At 44.1% G+C, this 17,631-nt stretch overlaps 1 protein-coding gene across 1 annotated transcript; it reads left to right on the top strand.

Moving 5' to 3' along the window:
• Positions 1 to 381: 381 nt before the first annotated feature.
• Positions 382 to 16,444, top strand: NKRF (NFKB repressing factor). The gene is made up of 3 exons (XM_027054244.2): positions 382 to 1,120; positions 12,253 to 12,383; positions 13,450 to 16,444. The coding sequence occupies exons 1-3, from the start codon at positions 855 to 857 to the stop codon at positions 15,405 to 15,407; spliced, it is 2,355 nt and encodes a 784-aa protein (XP_026910045.1). The 5' UTR covers positions 382 to 854; the 3' UTR covers positions 15,408 to 16,444.
• Positions 16,445 to 17,631: the final 1,187 nt, after the last annotated feature.

The raw sequence follows: 17,631 nt of genomic DNA, 5'->3' as shown, positions 1-17,631 counted from the left end.
TTCACAATAAAATACAAAGCTAATGACGCACGGGGCAGAGGTTTTCAAGCTAGCCTCTGAAGAAAAGGCGCCTGGGCGAGCTGACTTTTTTTTTTTTAAGTGTGAAATCCAAACCGAAGTCCCTCCCCAAAGGGCACGGTCCCACTGTCGCACCCGCTCGGAAACCCAGGCCAAAGCGTCGGCCGAGCCGTCGTGCCAGCAATCGTCAGCGGGCGCCTTCCAGGGATTTCACGGACTCAAGCTCCCGAACGTCGGAGAACCTTCCAAAATTCCCTTCCCGAAGTCCCCGCCCCCCGCTCGTCTCCGTAGTGCGTCAAAGGCCCGTAGTCGTCATAGGAGGAAAAAAAAAATGTACGTCGCGCGAGATTCGGCGACGGGATTTTGAAGTTAGGGAACAGCCGCGGCGCACGCGTACTGGCCTCACAACCTCGGGGCGGCACGCGGGTAGGTAGGCTAGAACCCAGAGGAGGGGAGGCAGAGCGTGCTGGTGTCTCCCCCGGTCGCCGCGCAGTGTGTGGGTCTGCGGGTCGCTAGAGGTGCGGAGCACCGGGCCTGGCCTGGTCTCCCCGGTGCGCGTGTGACTGCGGCGGGCGCCGTCCTGCGCCTCCGAGAGTTGGAGGAGTGCCGCGGGCGTGCGCCCCGGCGTCGGAACGTGAGCGCGTGCTCGCCGTTTCCTTTTTAACGGTCGCCCCCCACGCACACACTCCAGTCCCCTGAGAGTTGGTCTTCGCGCCTCGGCGCACCCCCTCCTCACCCGGCCCCTCCCACCGACCCCCCCCCCCTCACCCCGTTCCCGCTCGCTCCTGGTGGGTAGCCGGCTTCATCCCCGGGGTCCCTGCTTGGGGGCGGAGAAGATGGCTGGCGGACGTCTGCTGTTGGGGGGCGACTTCCTGTCGCCGCCGCCGCTGCCCCCCCTCCCGCCGCCGCCGCTGCCGCCCCTCCCGCCGCCCCCGCCCGAGCCAGTGCTGGAGCAGTGGCGCTATAGCCACGAAAGTGACTGGCAGTGGGCTCTGCGGCGCAGCTTCATCTGTCGGCACCTGCACAGCTATCCCGGGGCTGCCCTGGACCAGCTCCTCGCGCTCTCCGCCGCCTGGACCAACCACGTTTTCTTGGGCTGCAGGTGAGGAAGGTGTGAGGGTGGGGTTACGGACCGGGGCAGGGGGCTCGGTGATGGGGATCGGGATAGAGACGGGGGCAGGATACGGATGAGGACTTAGAGGCTGGATGGAGATTGGGAGGTGCTGGAGGACTCCAGAGGGTTCGGTATTGGTCTGGGGGGTTGGCCGCGCGAGGTGGTAGAGGGTGCGGGAATCGCGGGAGCAGCTCCTCCAGGACCAGGGATGGAAATAAAGCAGCACCTGGAAGACGACTGATGAGAGGTGGTCATTGTGGTGGTGGTTTGGGAGGGCGTGGGAAATGACGAATAGCAGAATCTCGGACCTGCGTAGGACCTTCCAAGGATGCGGTAGCCGCAGAGATATTCGACAGTCGGGGCTTCGAGGGTCTGCTGGGCGAGGGGGAGGGGAGGGATCCCTGCTAGTCTCCTCCTGACCACTCCCTCTTTCCAGCCCCATTAAATAAAACAACACCAGCCCCCCGGCGGGGTTTTACTGTGTTGTGCTGGGGAGGCGGTTTGTATGAGGTCTCTTAGCTGCAGGGTCCGCCTTGCTTGTAGGTTTGCGCATAATGTGCCTGGACGCAAACAAAGAGATGGATATATCTATTCTAAAAATGGATTGCTCTCCTTTCACCTTGCATGTGATCAGAAGGATTAACATTTGGCCTGTGGGTGAGGTTTTAGGGGTGTGGGTGGGTGTGTGTGCGTGTGTCTGTGTCCGTGGCCCTTTCCTAGAACCTGGTGCATGTTCTGAACAGGCCTCTTTGAAAGCTCTTTGCATTCAATGGAGACTGCAGTATGGTTCCAACGCGTTAAAACAAAACAAAACAAGACTACTTGGACCTGTGTCCTTCGGAACCCCCCAAACTAATCATGCCTTTGGTAGACTTGAGAGGCTTTTTTTTTTTTTTTTGACACTTAGGGCTTACGGTGAATTTTTTATTAGGATGAGAAATTCTGGAAAATGATCAGATCAAATTCAGCCAATTCAGTTCTAGGAATGACCATAACAGATACAGAGAAATAGGATTGTCCACATCTACCCTTAATTGTTGAACGTAGTATCCAGTATATACTTTGTTTTGCTCACTACTTTTTTCCTATCTTCTCTAGGTTAGTATAATTTCTGCCTCCAGAGACAATGATTTCACTGGAGGAACTGGTTACAACTGGGGAAGCCTCAGTTATTAATTTAGATAAATCTAATTGACCTTCACTTAACAATATTATTGTTTGCAGTTGAAAATGTACTTTTATCCTGTAATTATAGATCTCCTTGATATCATAGAAAGTCCCAGGAAATCTGAATCCTGAAGAAAAAATGTACATGGGGGAGAACAGCTATCCTTTGTGTTAATAATAAATCTTACCTTCTCTCTAGAATGTGAGCTCCTTTGGGGAAGAGGTCTTTACTTTCTTGTTCACACCTTTATCCTCAGTGCCCAGAAGAGTGTCTTCTGCGTAATAGCCACTCAGTATATGTGTGGAGTGAACAGATGAATATAGCTTTAAACTGTACAAAATGTATTCATTATTTATGTCTCTCGTTTACTACAACAGCCTTGGGAATTAGGTGGTGTCTCATTTTTACAGCTAAATCAATGGAGGCCAAGAAGTTAAGAGACTTTTCCAAGGTCCCGCAGTTGGGGCCAGTACCCAGGTCTTCTGATGCTCTTTCCACTGAGACACAGCTGCCATATTTGGGAAGGATGGACCAGGAGTGAGAGCAAGTAACTGACACAAGTCACATCATTATTATATCTCAGGATTTCGTTCCAAGAACAACAGCCCTTTATGTAACTAGGGCATTAAACAACACAAAACAGGCCACTGGTAGTTGGTGTTAAAAGCTCAAGCATTCAGGACATTTTGTGTGTGTGACACCATTCTTCATCATGTCACATTTAAGTCAGTTCCATCCATACAAGAATTGCCATAACATTATCGAATAGCTTAACTGAAGAGTAATGTTTGCATTATATCTGATCACATAGATACAGGAGAAAGGGCAAAGGCAAGAAAGAATCTTGGAAGCTAGGGACCAAGTGCCGTTTTCCACTTGAGTCAGGCTTTATGTTAGCTGTCATCTTCAGGTGGGTAAAATCTATATTCCAGTACTTGTTAAGGTTGATGTTGGCAGAGCTCATTTTCTGGTCTCTTCCATGAGAGAAGACTGTTTTGTCGAAAGAACTGCAGAATACATGGTGAAACAGCCCGTTCTAAATTTAAATTGTTAATTTGTTGTTCAAAGTTCATCCTTTGACTTTTAGAACAGGTTGCAAATAATAGCACTTTTATTCCCCCACTGGAGGACTTTCTGTGTTCTGTTTTAGTTGGGGCTGAAATAACTCCTCCTAGGTCAAGGATAGCTTTGAAAACTTCTTGATCATAGGACCCAGCCGGGAGGAGCTCCCACATGATCAGGGAGGCAAACCATGTTTCATTCCTTTTGGCGATAGTAGTGATTTTCCCCACAACAAGCTTGAGTATCTTGTAACAGTGGTTCTCAAACTGAAGCCTCAGAATCACCTGTCAGGCTTGTTAAAACACAGATTGCTGGGCCCCACCCCCAGAGTTTCTGATTCAGGAGGTATGGGGCAGGACCCCCAAATTAGCATTTCTAACAACTGCTTTATAGGTGATACCAGTCCACACTATGAGAACCACTGCTTTATAGGATAAGCAATGTTTTCCAGTCAGCTTTTTCATCATTTTCCGGGCAGCCAGGAAGCTCAAATAGCTGAAATTATTTCTCTTCACTCTTATTTGTCTGTTTCATAAAAGTAAACGACCTCTCAAGATTTGTTTCTGCAAGCAATTTCTAAGATATGTCCTGTGGCTAAAGAAAAGTTAGCACAGTCTTCTAATCAGCTGCACGTACAGCACTTATATAATTGTTTGTATGAATGCCTAGGGAACCGTGCAGTGTTTTACTTAAAAACTGTAGATAATGCAACCACCATATTTAATAAAGCAGAATGTTTGGTTAAGTGGAGCATTCTCTTTTCCAATCGTTCTTCATCGATAGGATCAGAAGAAGAATCCTGGCCTATTGATCTTTGATGAGATGTTAATAGGAAAAAATAGATCTTAAGATGAAACCAGGTGTGCCACCTTGATTATTTGTCTCTTCCTTGTTGATAAGAGACTGGTTTCTGGAAGGTAGGTGGCCAGTTGCGTTCACGTTGTGAAAATAACTTTGCACGTCGGTAGCATGCATCAGCCACCAGCTAAAGAAGTGGGAGTGGGAGCTTTCAAAAGATTGATCAATAATCTGGTTGTGTGTTATTCACTTACGATGTTAGGAGTCTTATTAATAGTTTTGAGTAAATAATTTTATACTTGGGAATTCTGATCTTTGCTTAGTTTTGAAACCTCAGCTTTTTTTTTTTTTTTTTTTGAACCTAGTAGAGCAATTTAATAATTTTTTTTCAATTTTGGAGGCATTGAGGCACCTGGATGGCCCAGTCAGTTAAGTGCCAGACTCTTGATTTCGGCTCAGGTCATGATCTCATGGTTCGTGAGTTCAAGCCCTGTGTTGGGTGCTGTGCTGACAGTGTGGAGCCTGCTTGGGATTCTCTGTCTCCCTCCCTCTCTGCCCCTCCCCCACTCACTCTCAAAAATAAACCTTAAAATATAAATAAATAAAATTTTGGAAGCATTGCTGAATGTTTGTTAAATTTCAAGTGCCACTGTAGATCTTAAGTATGCACGTATCTTTTTTTCACAAATGTAAAATTCATGGGGCACCTGCCTAGGTGGCTCAGTTGGGTAAGTGTCCAACTGTTGATTTTGGCTCAGGTCATGATCTCATGGTTTGTGAGTTCAAGCCCCATATCGGGCTTTGTGCTGACAGCATGGAGCCTGCTTGGGATTCTCTGTCTCCCTCTCTCTCTGCCCCGCCCCTGCTTGCTTGTATGCTCTCTCTCTCTCTCTCTCTCTCTGTCTCTCTCTCTCTCTCAAAATAAATAAATAAAAAGAATGTAACATTCATAAGGTGAAATGTTTTTGTCTGTTATAAATCCTCTTTATGTATGCCAGGCATGAGGGGACTTGAATAATGTCCTGATTTCCAAAAGCTTCGTACATAATAAGCTGTCTTTGAAGACTCTAAAAACCTGCTGAGGTTGTTTGGCTTTGTTTTTTAAGCATTTATGATCAAGTGGGTAAATTAATAGACATAAATATATAATACGCATGCATCTTAAAATCACTTGATTAGATTTGTCTTAATGACCTTTATTTACATCATGGTCTCTCCGTAAGAGAATATTGTATAGCCATTAAAACTCATGTGGTAAGGGGCGCCTGGGTGGCTCAGTCGGTTAAGCGGCCGACTTCAGCTCAGGTCATGATCTCGCGGTCCATGGGTTCGAGCCCCGCGTCGGGCTCTGTGCTGATGGCTCGGAGCCTGGAGCCTGTTTCAGATTCTGTGTCTCCCTCTTTCTCTGACCCTCCCCCATTCATGCTCTGTCTCTCTCTGTCTCAAAAATAAATAAATGTTAAAAAAAAATTAAAAAAAAACTCGTGGTAATGACGTAGAAAAAAACTTACTGTAAGAACGATGCCGTCACCCTACCAGATTGCATATAGATGATCTGATAGGAATTTTTTGGGGAGTGGTATGGAAAGCATAAAAAAGGAATAAAAAGTAAACTCCAAAATGTTAATGAAGTTATCAGTGGTTGAATTTGCAGGTGCTTTGCTTGGTAGGTTCTCTAAAATTTCTGGAGTAAAGGTGTTACTTAAATCTACAGAGGTGCCTGGGTGGCTCAGTCGGTTAAACATCCAACTTCAGCTCAGGTCATAATCTCACAGTTGGTGAGTTTGAGCGCCTGCATTGGGCTTTCTGCTATCAGCGCAGAGCCTGCTTCAGATCCTCTGTCCACCCCCCACCCCTCTTCTGCTTTCTCTCTCTCTTAAAAATAAGTAAAGTATAAATATATATATATATATATATATATATATATATATATATATATATATACACCTACAGAAAAAATATAATGGAAAACAGTAATGAAAGCTTTACTGGCTTGGCTTATTTACAATTTGTGGAACCAGGGGCACCTGAATGGCTTCGTCGGTTGAGCGTCCAACTTCGGCTCAGGTCATGATCTCTCGGTCCGTGAGTTCGAGCCCCATGTCAGGCTCTGTGCTGACAGCTCAGAGCCTGGAGCCTGCTCTGGATTCTGTGTCTCCGTCTTGTTCTGCCCCTCCCCCACTCACACACTGTCTCTCCCCTTTGAAAATTAAATAAACATTAAAAAAAAAATTTCAGTTTGTGGAACCAGGGGTGCCTAGGTGGTTCAGTTGATTGAGAGTCCAACTCTTGATATCGGTTTAGGTCATGATCCCGGGGTCATGGGATCAAGCCTTGCATCCGTCTCCATGCTGAGCATGGAGCCTGCTTAAGATACTCTCTCTCTCTGGGGCACCTGGGTGGCTCACTCAGTTAAGCATCTGACTTCAGCTCAGATCATGATCTCATGATTCATGGGTTCGAGCCGTGTGTCAGGCTCTGCTGACAGCTTGCAGCCTGGAGCCTGCTTTTGGATTCTGTGTCTCCCTCTCCCTCTCTCAAAAAAAAAAAACAAAAACAAAAAAAAAAAACAAAGATATCCTCTTTCTCCTTTCCTGTCTCCCTCTGTGCTTGGGTGGCTCAGTCCGTTAAGCATCCAACTTCAGCTCAGGTCATGATCTCATGGTTCCTGAATTTGAGCCCCACATTGGGCTCTCTGCCCCTCCCCTGCTTGCACGCATGCTCTCTCTTTCTCTCAAAAATAAATAAACATCAAAAAAAAATTTTTTTAAAGATTCTTGGGGTGCCTGGGTGGCTCAGTTCAGCGTCTGATTTCGGTTCAGGTCATGATCTCACGGTTTGTGAGTTTGAGCCCCACATCAGGCTCTGCGCTGACAGCCTGCTTGGGATTCTCTCTCCTTCTCTCTCTGTCTCTCCCCCACTCATCCTTGCTAGGTCTCTCCCTCAAAAATAAATTAACATTAAAAAAAAAGGTTCACCCCTGCTCACGCACTCATGCTCGCTCGCTCTCTCTCTCAAATAAAAATAATAGGGGCTCCTGGGTGGCTCAGTTGGTTAAGCATCAGACTTTTGATTTCAGCTCAGGTCTTGATCTCACAGTTTGTGGGATTGAGCCCTCCGTCAGGCTGTGCACTGACAGGGCAGAGCCTGCTTGGAATTCTGTCTCTCCCTTTCCCTCTACCCCTCCCCTACTTGTTCTTGTTCTCTCTCTCAAATAAGATAAACTTAAAAAAAATAAGAAGTATTTTATGGGAATGCAATCCTAAGGGTCTTGTTAAAGACTCTAGGTTAATATTTGCATTGTTCTCTGAAATGTTGAGAGTTAGGGACTATACAGTCTTTCCCATTATTATTTGAGCTGGTTGGGTTTCCTCAGTGTTATGACTAATACTAAGCTGTCTGTGTTCACAACCTGTGCAAAGGTTTATTTTTATAGCCCATGGGTGATGTTGAATTTTGTGGCAGATGTAATGAACAGGGAACAGCAAGTAGGTATAATTATTACTACTGTTGGAAGAAACCCGAGACAAAAGTGAATGGAATGAGCACCGGATGCATGCCATTTACAGCTGTACAGCATATTTGGAATCAGGCCGGAATTGAAGGTCTGGAGGGTATGCCTGGAACTCAAGGTGAGTGGCTTGAGTATAGTACCAATTCAGGTAGCAAAAGTGGCATTACAGGTTTAAGATTTATAGACTTTCATTTTCACAGTCATTTGTGTTCATCCTATACCTTGGAAATTGAACTCCCAAATATGGATGGAAGTGATATATAGAAAGTACAGCGTTTGAGGCTCTACTTTCTGCTGTTTAGATAAGAATAAGTGAACACAAGGTTGCTCTTGGCATTTCCATAGCAGCAACAGTAGCAATTATCCGTGGAGAGTGCAGGTTATGACTGAGCTAGCTTGTGGTAATCTGTCTGTGAAGGCCGCCGCGTCTCGATGCTCCGCTTTGCGAGGAAAGCTGTCCGATGGGTGTGGAACCGGTTGTGCCAAAAGTGGGAAACGTTACCCTCCTTCAAGTTCAGAACCTATTCATGTAAAGGGGTGATAGTTACTCGTATTCAGAACTTTCTTCCCAAATGGCACCCAGAGTCTCTCTTTTGGTCATTGGCCAGGAAAGGCTCTCAAGGTAGGCAGGGTGAGTAGGTCCCCATGATAACAAAAACTTCACTTGAGCCCGTATGTTTGTTTCTCTGCAGTTATATGATAGTCTGTCAAGCAGCCAATCTGCTTTATAAGGAGCCCTTTTAAAAATCGTTTTGGGGTGCCTGGGTGGCTCAGTCGGTTAAGCGTCCGTCTTCAGCTCAGGTCATGATCTCACGGTTCCTGAGTTCAAGCCCCGCATTGGGCTCTGTGCTGACAGCTCAGAGCCTGGAGCCTGCTTCGGATTCTGTGTCTCCCTCTCTCTCTCTGCCCCTCCCTGACTCCTCGTGCTGTCTGTCTGTCTGTCTCTCTCTCTCTCTGTCTCGCAAAAATACACATTAAAAAAATTAAAGTAACACACAAAAGTAAAAGACCTTAATGGACCTCCACGTGCCCATCACCTGACTTCGGAAATATCAACAGTCTGTCATGCTGTCCTTCTCGCTCATCTATTATGCCCCCCGTTCCTTGTGGGAGATAGTCTGGAGTATATTAAAATCTTGGGGTACCTGGATGGCTCAGTCAGTTGAGCATCAGACTCTCAATTCTCTCTCTCCCTCTCTGCCCCCACCTTGCACTCTCTCTTCTCTCTCTCTCTCTCTCTAAATAAATAAACTTTCCAAATACTTCAGTATGTATCTGTACCAGATAATTTTTTTAATTTATGTTTTTTAAGTTTATATGTTTGAGTGAGTGACGGAGAGAGAGCAGGGAAGGGGCAGAGAGAGGGGGAGAGAGAATCCCAAGCAGGCTCCACACTGTCAGCACAGAGCCTGATGCAGGGCTTGAACGCATGAACTGTGAGATCATGATCTGAACCGAAATTGAGTGAGATACTTAACCAACTGAGCCACCCAGGCACCCCAAGAATTTTTAAAAATAGTTATAACGCCATTATTTACACTCAACAAAATGAGCAATAATTTCTTAGAATCATCCAATGTCCATGTTCAGTCTTCTCCATTTGTCTCAAAATGTATTTCTTTTAGGATTTTATTTTTTAAGTAATCTCTACACCCAACGTGAGGCTCGAACTCACAACCCCAGTGATCAAGAGTTGCATGCTGTACCGACTGAGCCAGCCAGGTGTCCCTCAAAATGTGTTTTACAGTTGGTTTGTTTGATTCATGGTCCAGACCAGGTCCATACGTTGTATTTGGCTGATCTGTCTGCTTTAACCTGTAAACCCATTCCCCTGTCCTTTTTATTTTCACGCTATTTGATGAAGAAATTGGATTGTCACATAGTGTTTCCTTCGTTCTGGATTTGGCTGGCTATGTTCTTGTGGTGATGTTTAACATATTCCTGGGAATTAGGGGCTTGATTAGGTTTGAGTTCGATTATTTAGAGGGCCAGAATACTTTATAGATAGTGCTTTGAAATTCCTGTCATCACGTAAGGGGACACATGTCTGCTTGTCTCATTTTTCGTGATACTAAGATTATAAAGTTCCCATCCACTTTTTTGAATTGAAATTTTCATTGAGATCATTGTAGCTTCACACGCAGTTGTAAGAAATAATACAGAGATGCCCTGCATTCTTTAATCAGTTCCCCTAATGATAACATTTTGCAAAATTATTGTGTAATATCACAATCAGGATAATGCCTTTGTTCACAATCCACTGATTTTATTCAGATCCCCCAGTTTTACTAGTACTCGTGTGTGTACTCAACTTACTTAGTTGAGTACAGCTTATTACATGTGTAGGTTTGTGTAGCCACTACCATAGTCAAGATATTGAACAGTTCGGGTACCACAAGGATCCCTCTCGTGACCCTTTTATAAGCATATCCCTTTCCTTGCCCCTCGTATGCAATATTGTGTGTATCTGTTTAATTCCTTTTTATTGCTGAGTAGTGTTCTGAGGTGTGTATGTACCAGAGCTTAACCACTCACCTGTTGAAGGACTTTTGGGCTGACTGCACGTTTTGGCTGTTACAAATAAAGCTGCTGTAAACGTTCACGTACACGTGTTTGTGTGAACATAAGATTTGATTTCTCTGAGATAAACGGCCCGAAAAAAGTGCAGTTGCTAGGTCCTGTGGTAATTGTGTGTTTAATTTTGTAAGAAGCTTCCAAGTTGTTTTCTAGAATGGCCCTTCCAGTTTACACTCCTACCGGCACATATGAATGATCCGCATTCTGTGTCCTTGTCAGCGTTTGATGTCGCTGTTTTTTACTTAGCCATTCTGAGGGTGTGTTGTGATACCCCGTTATGGTTTTAAATTACATGTTCTCTGACGATTAATGGTGTTGACCATCTTTTTGTGTGCTTATTTGCAGTGCACCTGTCCTCTTGGTTAAATGTTGTTCACGTCTTTTTGTTCATTTGTAAATACATATTTTTTACGGTTGCGTTTTGAGAGATGTTTGTACTAGATACTCGTTTTTTGTCAAGTGTGTGGTTTGCAGATATCTCTTCCAGTCTGTAGCTTGTCTTTTCATCCTCTTCGCAGGGGCTTTAATTTTGATGAAGTCCTTCTTACCAATTTTGCCTTTTATGGGTCATACCTTTGGTGTCCAGTATGAGAACTGTTTGCCTAGCCCTAGATGCTGAAGATTTATCCTGTATTTTTCAATCAGTTTTGTAGTTTTACATTTTACATTTAAGTACATGATACATTTCAAATGAATTTTTGGATGAGAAGTAAGGTTTAGGTTAAGGGTTTGTTTTAAACATTTACTCATTTTTGGGGTGGGCGCAAGGGGGGAGGGGCGGAGAGAGGGCAACAGAGGATCTGAAGCAGACTCTGTGCTGACAGGCTGACAGCCCGATGTGAGGCTCGAACTCACGAACCGTGAGGTCATGACCTAAGCCAGAGTCGGATGCTTAACCGACTGAGCCAGCCGGGAGCCTGTAGGTTGAGGTTCTGTTTGTCGCCTAGAGATGCCCACTTACTCCAGCACCATTGGTTGAAAATGCTGTCCTTCCGCTGTTGAGTTGCTTTTGCAGCTTTGTCAACAATTAGTTGAGCATGTTTCTGGGAGTTGTTTCTGGATTCTTCCCCATCAGCTTTTTACCTAATAGATTTAGCAGCCGTTGCTGATTATTTCTTAGTTGCTCAGAGGTACGATTTATACAGGAAAATTCCAGATAAATGCTTGCTTTCTTCCTTTAATACTACCTGTTTTGGAATAATGACTTGATTCCCTTACTGATGCTCAAGTTGTCTCACTTTGCCGGTAGTAGTGTATTCAGATTGGCTTCTGAGTCCATTTGACACAACCCATGAGGTCTTTCATAGCTTTCTTGTTTCCAAGCACAGTAATCTCTCCCACGTTCATCTTGTACATTTCCTGCTCCAGACTTGGAATCAGCCATTCCCCTAAGGACCCCGGTTCCTTTTTGTGGGAAATGGCAGAGACCACAGTCTGGATGTTAACAACCCAGCCACTCTTAACACTCTTAGTACTTCTATAAATATATAAACTGGTTATTTACATATAGTATACATATATGATAGAAAAAAATGAATCATGAGTCTATATGAGTACTTGCAAATCAAAGATAAGATCTCCCCTAAATATTTTAAAGTTTATTTATTTATTTAGAGAGTGAGAGAGAGTGCAAGTGGGTGGAGGGGAACAGAGAGAGGAGAGAGAGAATCCCAAGTAGGCTCTGCGCTGGTAGTGTGGGCCTGAATTTGACGAAGTGAAGATCGTGACCTGAGCCGAAATCAAGAGTCAGACGTTTAACCCACTGAGCCACCCAGGCGCCCCCACTTAAACTTCTTGATTTTATGTTTTGTGTCTTCTAATGAAATAACATAATTACTCATTTGATAGGTAAATGTTTTAGAGTAGATTCTTCAGTTTTATAGCCAAGATGCTCTGTTGATAAGGTCCTCTGGGAGCAATTACAAGATTGGCTCATTTAGAAGCTTTTTTCAAAACGACATTCTTGTCTGTTTTAACTATAGATTATATTAATTTAAATAGGTACAGCCCACGCCTGATGGAAAAAATTCTGCAAATGGCTGAAGGTATTGATATTGGGGAGATGCCTTCATATGATCTGATGCTGTCCAAACCTTCCAAAGGTCAAAAACGTCACCTCTCAACGTGTGATGGTGAGTATGCTTGTTTCTGGAAGGTGGGATTTGAAGAAACGACATGGCTTTTTCAGAATGATATGAGCGTGCTATGTGATTTTAAATAGCATGGGTAACATTGGACTTACGTAAAAGAGTTTTAACTTTTAGTTATGTACAGTATTTTGTTGTTGTTTTTCCCGAGGATGGTAAATAGAACTGAACACTAAGCATACTGAGGTCACACTATAATGCTATCCTTGAAGTCCATGCCATGGAACCTCCCTCCAAATAGAACAGCCTTATTACTCTGATCATTAGAACATCTAAGTAACTAAATCCTCCTGGATGGGTCCAAGATGGACCAGCTTTCTACTGAACGGTGTTACAGGGAGGAAGCTCTAGTGTCTGCTGTAGCCTCGACAGAGAGTTCTTCCGTAGCTTTAAATTTGATATCCCCCATAAATCATTAGTTCCCAGCTGCTATTTGTTCTAGAAATGAAACATAGCAAACCGCCCTTTTGTGCTGAATAGGTTGGAACTAAGATTTTGACTTGAAAACCTTTGGGGTCTTTTGATGATTATTATTCTTTGAGTTTTAGTCACAGGTCTGTAGAGAACGATCACAGAGTCACTCACCCCTGGTACCAAAGAGAGAGGCTGTGTAAACACCACTGGCCGTCATCTCTTTTGCATCAGAGCCATCTGTTCCATTTGCAGGTTTTCAGAAGGGCGCCTTTCAGCACAGGTGTTGTGAGAGTATACTGGAACTACCTCTTCCTCAGTGCACTTCACCTGTGCTTGAACTCATTGGCTACAAAAGTTTCCACCAGTCACGTGTGGTGGTGCCCTGCGTACTTGATGCAGTGGCATATTTTCTATCAAGTTTCTTCCCTTACACTTAGGACAGGGAACATCCGTCCTTATGCTGGAATCCTACGTTGATACTTGACTCCCTTTGCCTAGATGACCTGAAGTTTTTGTGATGGGAAGTATCTTGTACCGACAGTGCCACTTGCAAATAATACAGTTGGTGCTCTTTTCCTGTTTGCTTCCTTTGAAATATTCCCTCTTTAATGAATTGTAAATTTCACTCATTCTATAGGTCAAAATCCTCCTAAAAAGCAAGCCGGTTCCAAATTCCATGCGAGACCTCGTTTTGAGCCTGTACATTTTGTAGCTAGTAGTTCAAAAGATGAAAGACAGGAAGATCCTTATGGCCCTCAGACAAAAGAGGTAAATGAACAAACACATTTTGCCAGCATGCCGAGAGACATATACCAAGATTATACTCAAGACTCTTTCAGTATACAAGATGGGAATTCTCAGTATTGTGATTCATCGGGATTTATTTTCACAAAAGACCAGCCTGTAACAGCCAACATGTATTTTGACAGTGGGAACCCTGCCCCAAGCAGCACATCACAGCAGGCAAACTCTCAGTCAGCTCCTGAGCCTTCACCGTCACAGACATTTCCTGAGTCAGTGGTAGCTGAGAAGCAGTATTTTATTGAAAAATTAACAGCGACTATCTGGAAGAACCTTTCTAATCCAGAGATGACTTCTGGATCTGATAAAATTAATTACACATATATGTTAACTCGGTGTATTCAGGCATGTAAGACAAATCCTGAGTATATATACGCTCCTTTAAAAGAAATCCCTCCTGCTGACATCCCCAAAAATAAAAAACTTCTAACAGATGGTTATGCTTGTGAAGTTAGATGCCAAAATATCTACTTAACCACAGGTTATGCCGGCAGCAAGAATGGGTCCAGGGATCGCGCTACTGAGCTAGCTGTAAAACTCTTGCAGAAACGTATTGAAGTTAGAGTTGTCCGACGGAAATTCAAGCACACGATCGGGGAGGACCTTGTGGTGTGTCAGATTGGCATGCCTTCCTATGAATTTCCTCCAGCTCTGAAACCACCAGAAGAGCTGGTGGTGCTGGCCAAAGATGCTTCTGGGCAGCCGATTTTTAATGCTTCCGCCAAACACTGGACCAATTTTGTCCTTACGGAAAATGCAAACGATGCCATTGGCATCCTTAACAATTCTGCCTCATACAACAAAATGTCAGTTGAATACAAGTACGAGATGATGCCAAATCGCACGTGGCGTTGTCGAGTGTTCTTGCAAGATCACTGTTTAGCTGAAGGTTACGGAACCAAAAAAACAAGTAAGCACGCAGCTGCCGATGAGGCTTTGAAAATCCTTCAGAAAACACAGCCCACTTACCCATCTGTCAAAAGTTCACAGTGCCAAACAGGTTCTTCCCCCAGGGGATCTGGAAAGAAGAAGGATATAAAGGATCTCGTAGTTTATGAGAATTCTTCGAACCCGGTGTGCACGCTGAACGACACCGCTCAGTTTAACCGGATGACGGTCGAGTACGTGTACGAAAGGATGACGGGCCTCCGATGGAAGTGCAAGGTGATTCTGGAGAGCGAAGTAATTGCAGAAGCAGTTGGGGTGAAGAAAACCGTCAAATACGAAGCTGCTGGAGAAGCTGTAAAGACCCTCAAAAAGACCCAGCCGACCGTCATTAACAACTTGAAGAAAGGAGCTATTGAAGACGTGATTTCAAGAAATGAAATCCAGGGCCGCTCGGCAGAGGAGGCTTACAAACAACAAATCAAGGAAGATAACATAGGAAATCAGCTGCTGAGAAAGATGGGCTGGACGGGTGGCGGGTTAGGTAAATCTGGCGAGGGCATTCGGGAGCCCATCTCCGTCAAAGAGCAGCATAAGCGAGAAGGGCTGGGTCTCGATGTAGAGAGGGTGAACAAAATCGCCAAGAGAGATATTGAACAGATCATCAGAAACTATGCCCGCTCGGAGAGCCACACGGATTTGACTTTCTCTACGGAGCTGACTAACGATGAGCGGAAGCAAATACATCAGATTGCCCAGAAGTACGGTCTTAAGAGTAAGTCGCATGGGGTAGGCCACGATAGGTACCTGGTGGTAGGTAGAAAGAGACGGAAGGAAGACCTCCTAGATCAGCTCAAACAGGAAGGCCAGGTGGGGCATTACGAGCTTGTGATGCCTCAAGCAAATTGAGATGTTGCTAATTTATTTTGGAAATGCCCGACGAGGCAGATTTGTGAATTAAAGAAATGCTACATGTCCTGACTGCAGAGTATATTCATTCTTAAGATGTTTCACCTTGTTCATTTCATATAGTGCTTTATTAGGTATTGGAACCCGAAGAATTCGGTCCACTTGTATTAGCTTCATTCGGCAGAGGATACTGTGCGGTTATTGTTTGTGTCTCTGATATCGCTGTGTCCCTCAGATTTTGCTAGTTTGTACAAAGCGAGAACACATGTCCAAATGGAATTTCACCCCGAGAGAGAAATTCTCATTTGAAAGGGCATAGCACAGCAATCTGCAACAATATGTAAAGTTGATATCGACGACAATAAAACTACCGTCTTAATTCCAGACTTACTGAAAATGTCAGATCGTTTTGTATTACTATTTTCATCTCTGTGTGAAGCCAGTTAAAGAATGTTTGACAGTAAATTGTGCTGTACGTGTAAATGTCCTTACCGACTAAATGATGTAAAACTTTCTTAAAGTAATTTTAGTGTTCCTTTATTTATAACTTCTACCATGTGGTTTCCAGAATATTGAAAGTGATTTACTGTATCTTGTGATATAGGAGTTTTAACCAATTCTAGTTTTCATGCTGAGAGAGCACTACTTGAGAGAGCCGTTGAAAAGTTTCAAAAACTTTGATTCAGTCTGAAGAAAGAAAGCTGGAGCTGTTTGTTCTTGGTGCCTTGCAGAGAGACTCACAGCAACTCTCCGTTATAGCTTTTTCACACGGTTTGGACGTACCGCACGTCCGAGGCGGCCACAACCGTGGTAGAACTTGGTAAAAAGACTGCAGATACATTGGTGCTTTGATGAAAAGGTCAGTTGGCCGGTCCCTCTCTCAAAAAGCTTACCAAGCCCCAAAAGCCAACTTTGTAACATATTTAAAACTGCTATTTTCGCTTATTTCTGGAATGTAAAAAAAAAAAAAATGTATAAAAAGAATTAGCATATGCTTCCTGAATAAAAAGGAGCCAAAGTTGATCAAAATGGTGGCGTGCTTATTTCCGGGCAGCAGCCTAGTGGTGACACTTTGGATCTTTGGAGGGGGGAAGTGGTGTTTGCACAAAATATTTCCACCCCAGAGCGCATGTGGATGAACATAAAAGGAGTTGGCAGATACGAACAGCTAGCCAGTCACCCGTCACGTTTTCCTATGGCCCAGCCTGCTGGCTGCAACCAGATCTCAGGCTGTTTGTTTACTTTTACGTGATTTGGGTTTTGTATCTCAGAGCAGGTATTAATATTTACAGTATTACTATTTAGAGAGGACTATTCATATCGATAGTTAAACACTCCCAACGAAATGACAGGGCAGTTAGGTTGCTCACAGTGTCTTAAAACGTTTAGCACCGTATCTGACATGCAGTCGGCCCACCATAAACAGTAATTTCCTTTCCCCTCCATTTTGCATGAAGAAGCTGTCCATGGTAGTTAAACCGATATTTTAAACATATAAAGGGATTCACTTTTACACCTGGATCTCCATCTTTTAGTCACCCACGGTGATTAACTGTGTGTGATGTTTGCTTCTCACTGACTCCCTTTCTTCCTACAGTGGGTGGCCTTTCCTGACGTTGGTAGAAAGAGCAACGAGGTGTGCGTTCTGTTTTGGCCCTTCACATTTTAACAATAGCAAAGGGAACAGAAGCCGGCATGTTTATGGATTTTACAGGATTTTTTCTTTTTTTTTTCACCCCACAAGGCTCATGCCAAACTTGAGAAGCTGCGGTTCAGCTAGTGAGTTGGAAAAGCCAGCCTTCGTTCCCTTGAGTAGGAGTTGGCTTTGGGGATCAAGGGGTGTGAGAGAACTCCTTTCTCTCTTTATGTTGCTTTCCTCTTCCCAGCATGATTTTGGGGGCGGGGCTGGGTGGGTGGGGTGGGAAGTAGGGAAATGTTATCTATGAATCTGGTTTACTTAGATTAAGTTCAACGGAACAGAAGATTAATGTGGTCACAGTTAAGGCTCCCAAATAATTGGGCCAAATTGTGTGTGTGTGTGTGTGTGTACATATATATGCATACATACACAATTTGTGGAGGGTGGGGGACAAGTATATGTTTGGTTCTGGATTTGAGGGTCCAGATTTCCTAACTTCTTAGGTTAGCTTTCCTATTGACGTGGAATTAGGGTGAAGTCACTTACCTCTGTTTGAAAATAAAATCTGTTGAGAAATGGGTTTAA

Source organism: Acinonyx jubatus, chromosome X (assembly GCF_027475565.1).
Source record: "Acinonyx jubatus isolate Ajub_Pintada_27869175 chromosome X, VMU_Ajub_asm_v1.0, whole genome shotgun sequence".
Classification (NCBI taxonomy): domain Eukaryota; kingdom Metazoa; phylum Chordata; class Mammalia; order Carnivora; family Felidae; genus Acinonyx; species Acinonyx jubatus.
The sequence above is the reverse complement of the archived record's forward strand: the minus strand, read 5'-3'. Positions and strand labels throughout refer to the sequence as shown.

Coding starts and splice junctions, on each gene's coding strand:
- NKRF (XM_027054244.2), top strand. CDS start 855: ATGGCTGGCGGACGTCTGCTGTTGGGGGGCGACTTCCTGTCGCCGCCG. Junction 1,121..12,252: donor CACGTTTTCTTGGGCTGCAG/GTGAGGAAGGTG, acceptor TAATTTAAATAG/GTACAGCCCACGCCTGATGG. Junction 12,384..13,449: donor TCACCTCTCAACGTGTGATG/GTGAGTATGCTT, acceptor CTCATTCTATAG/GTCAAAATCCTCCTAAAAAG.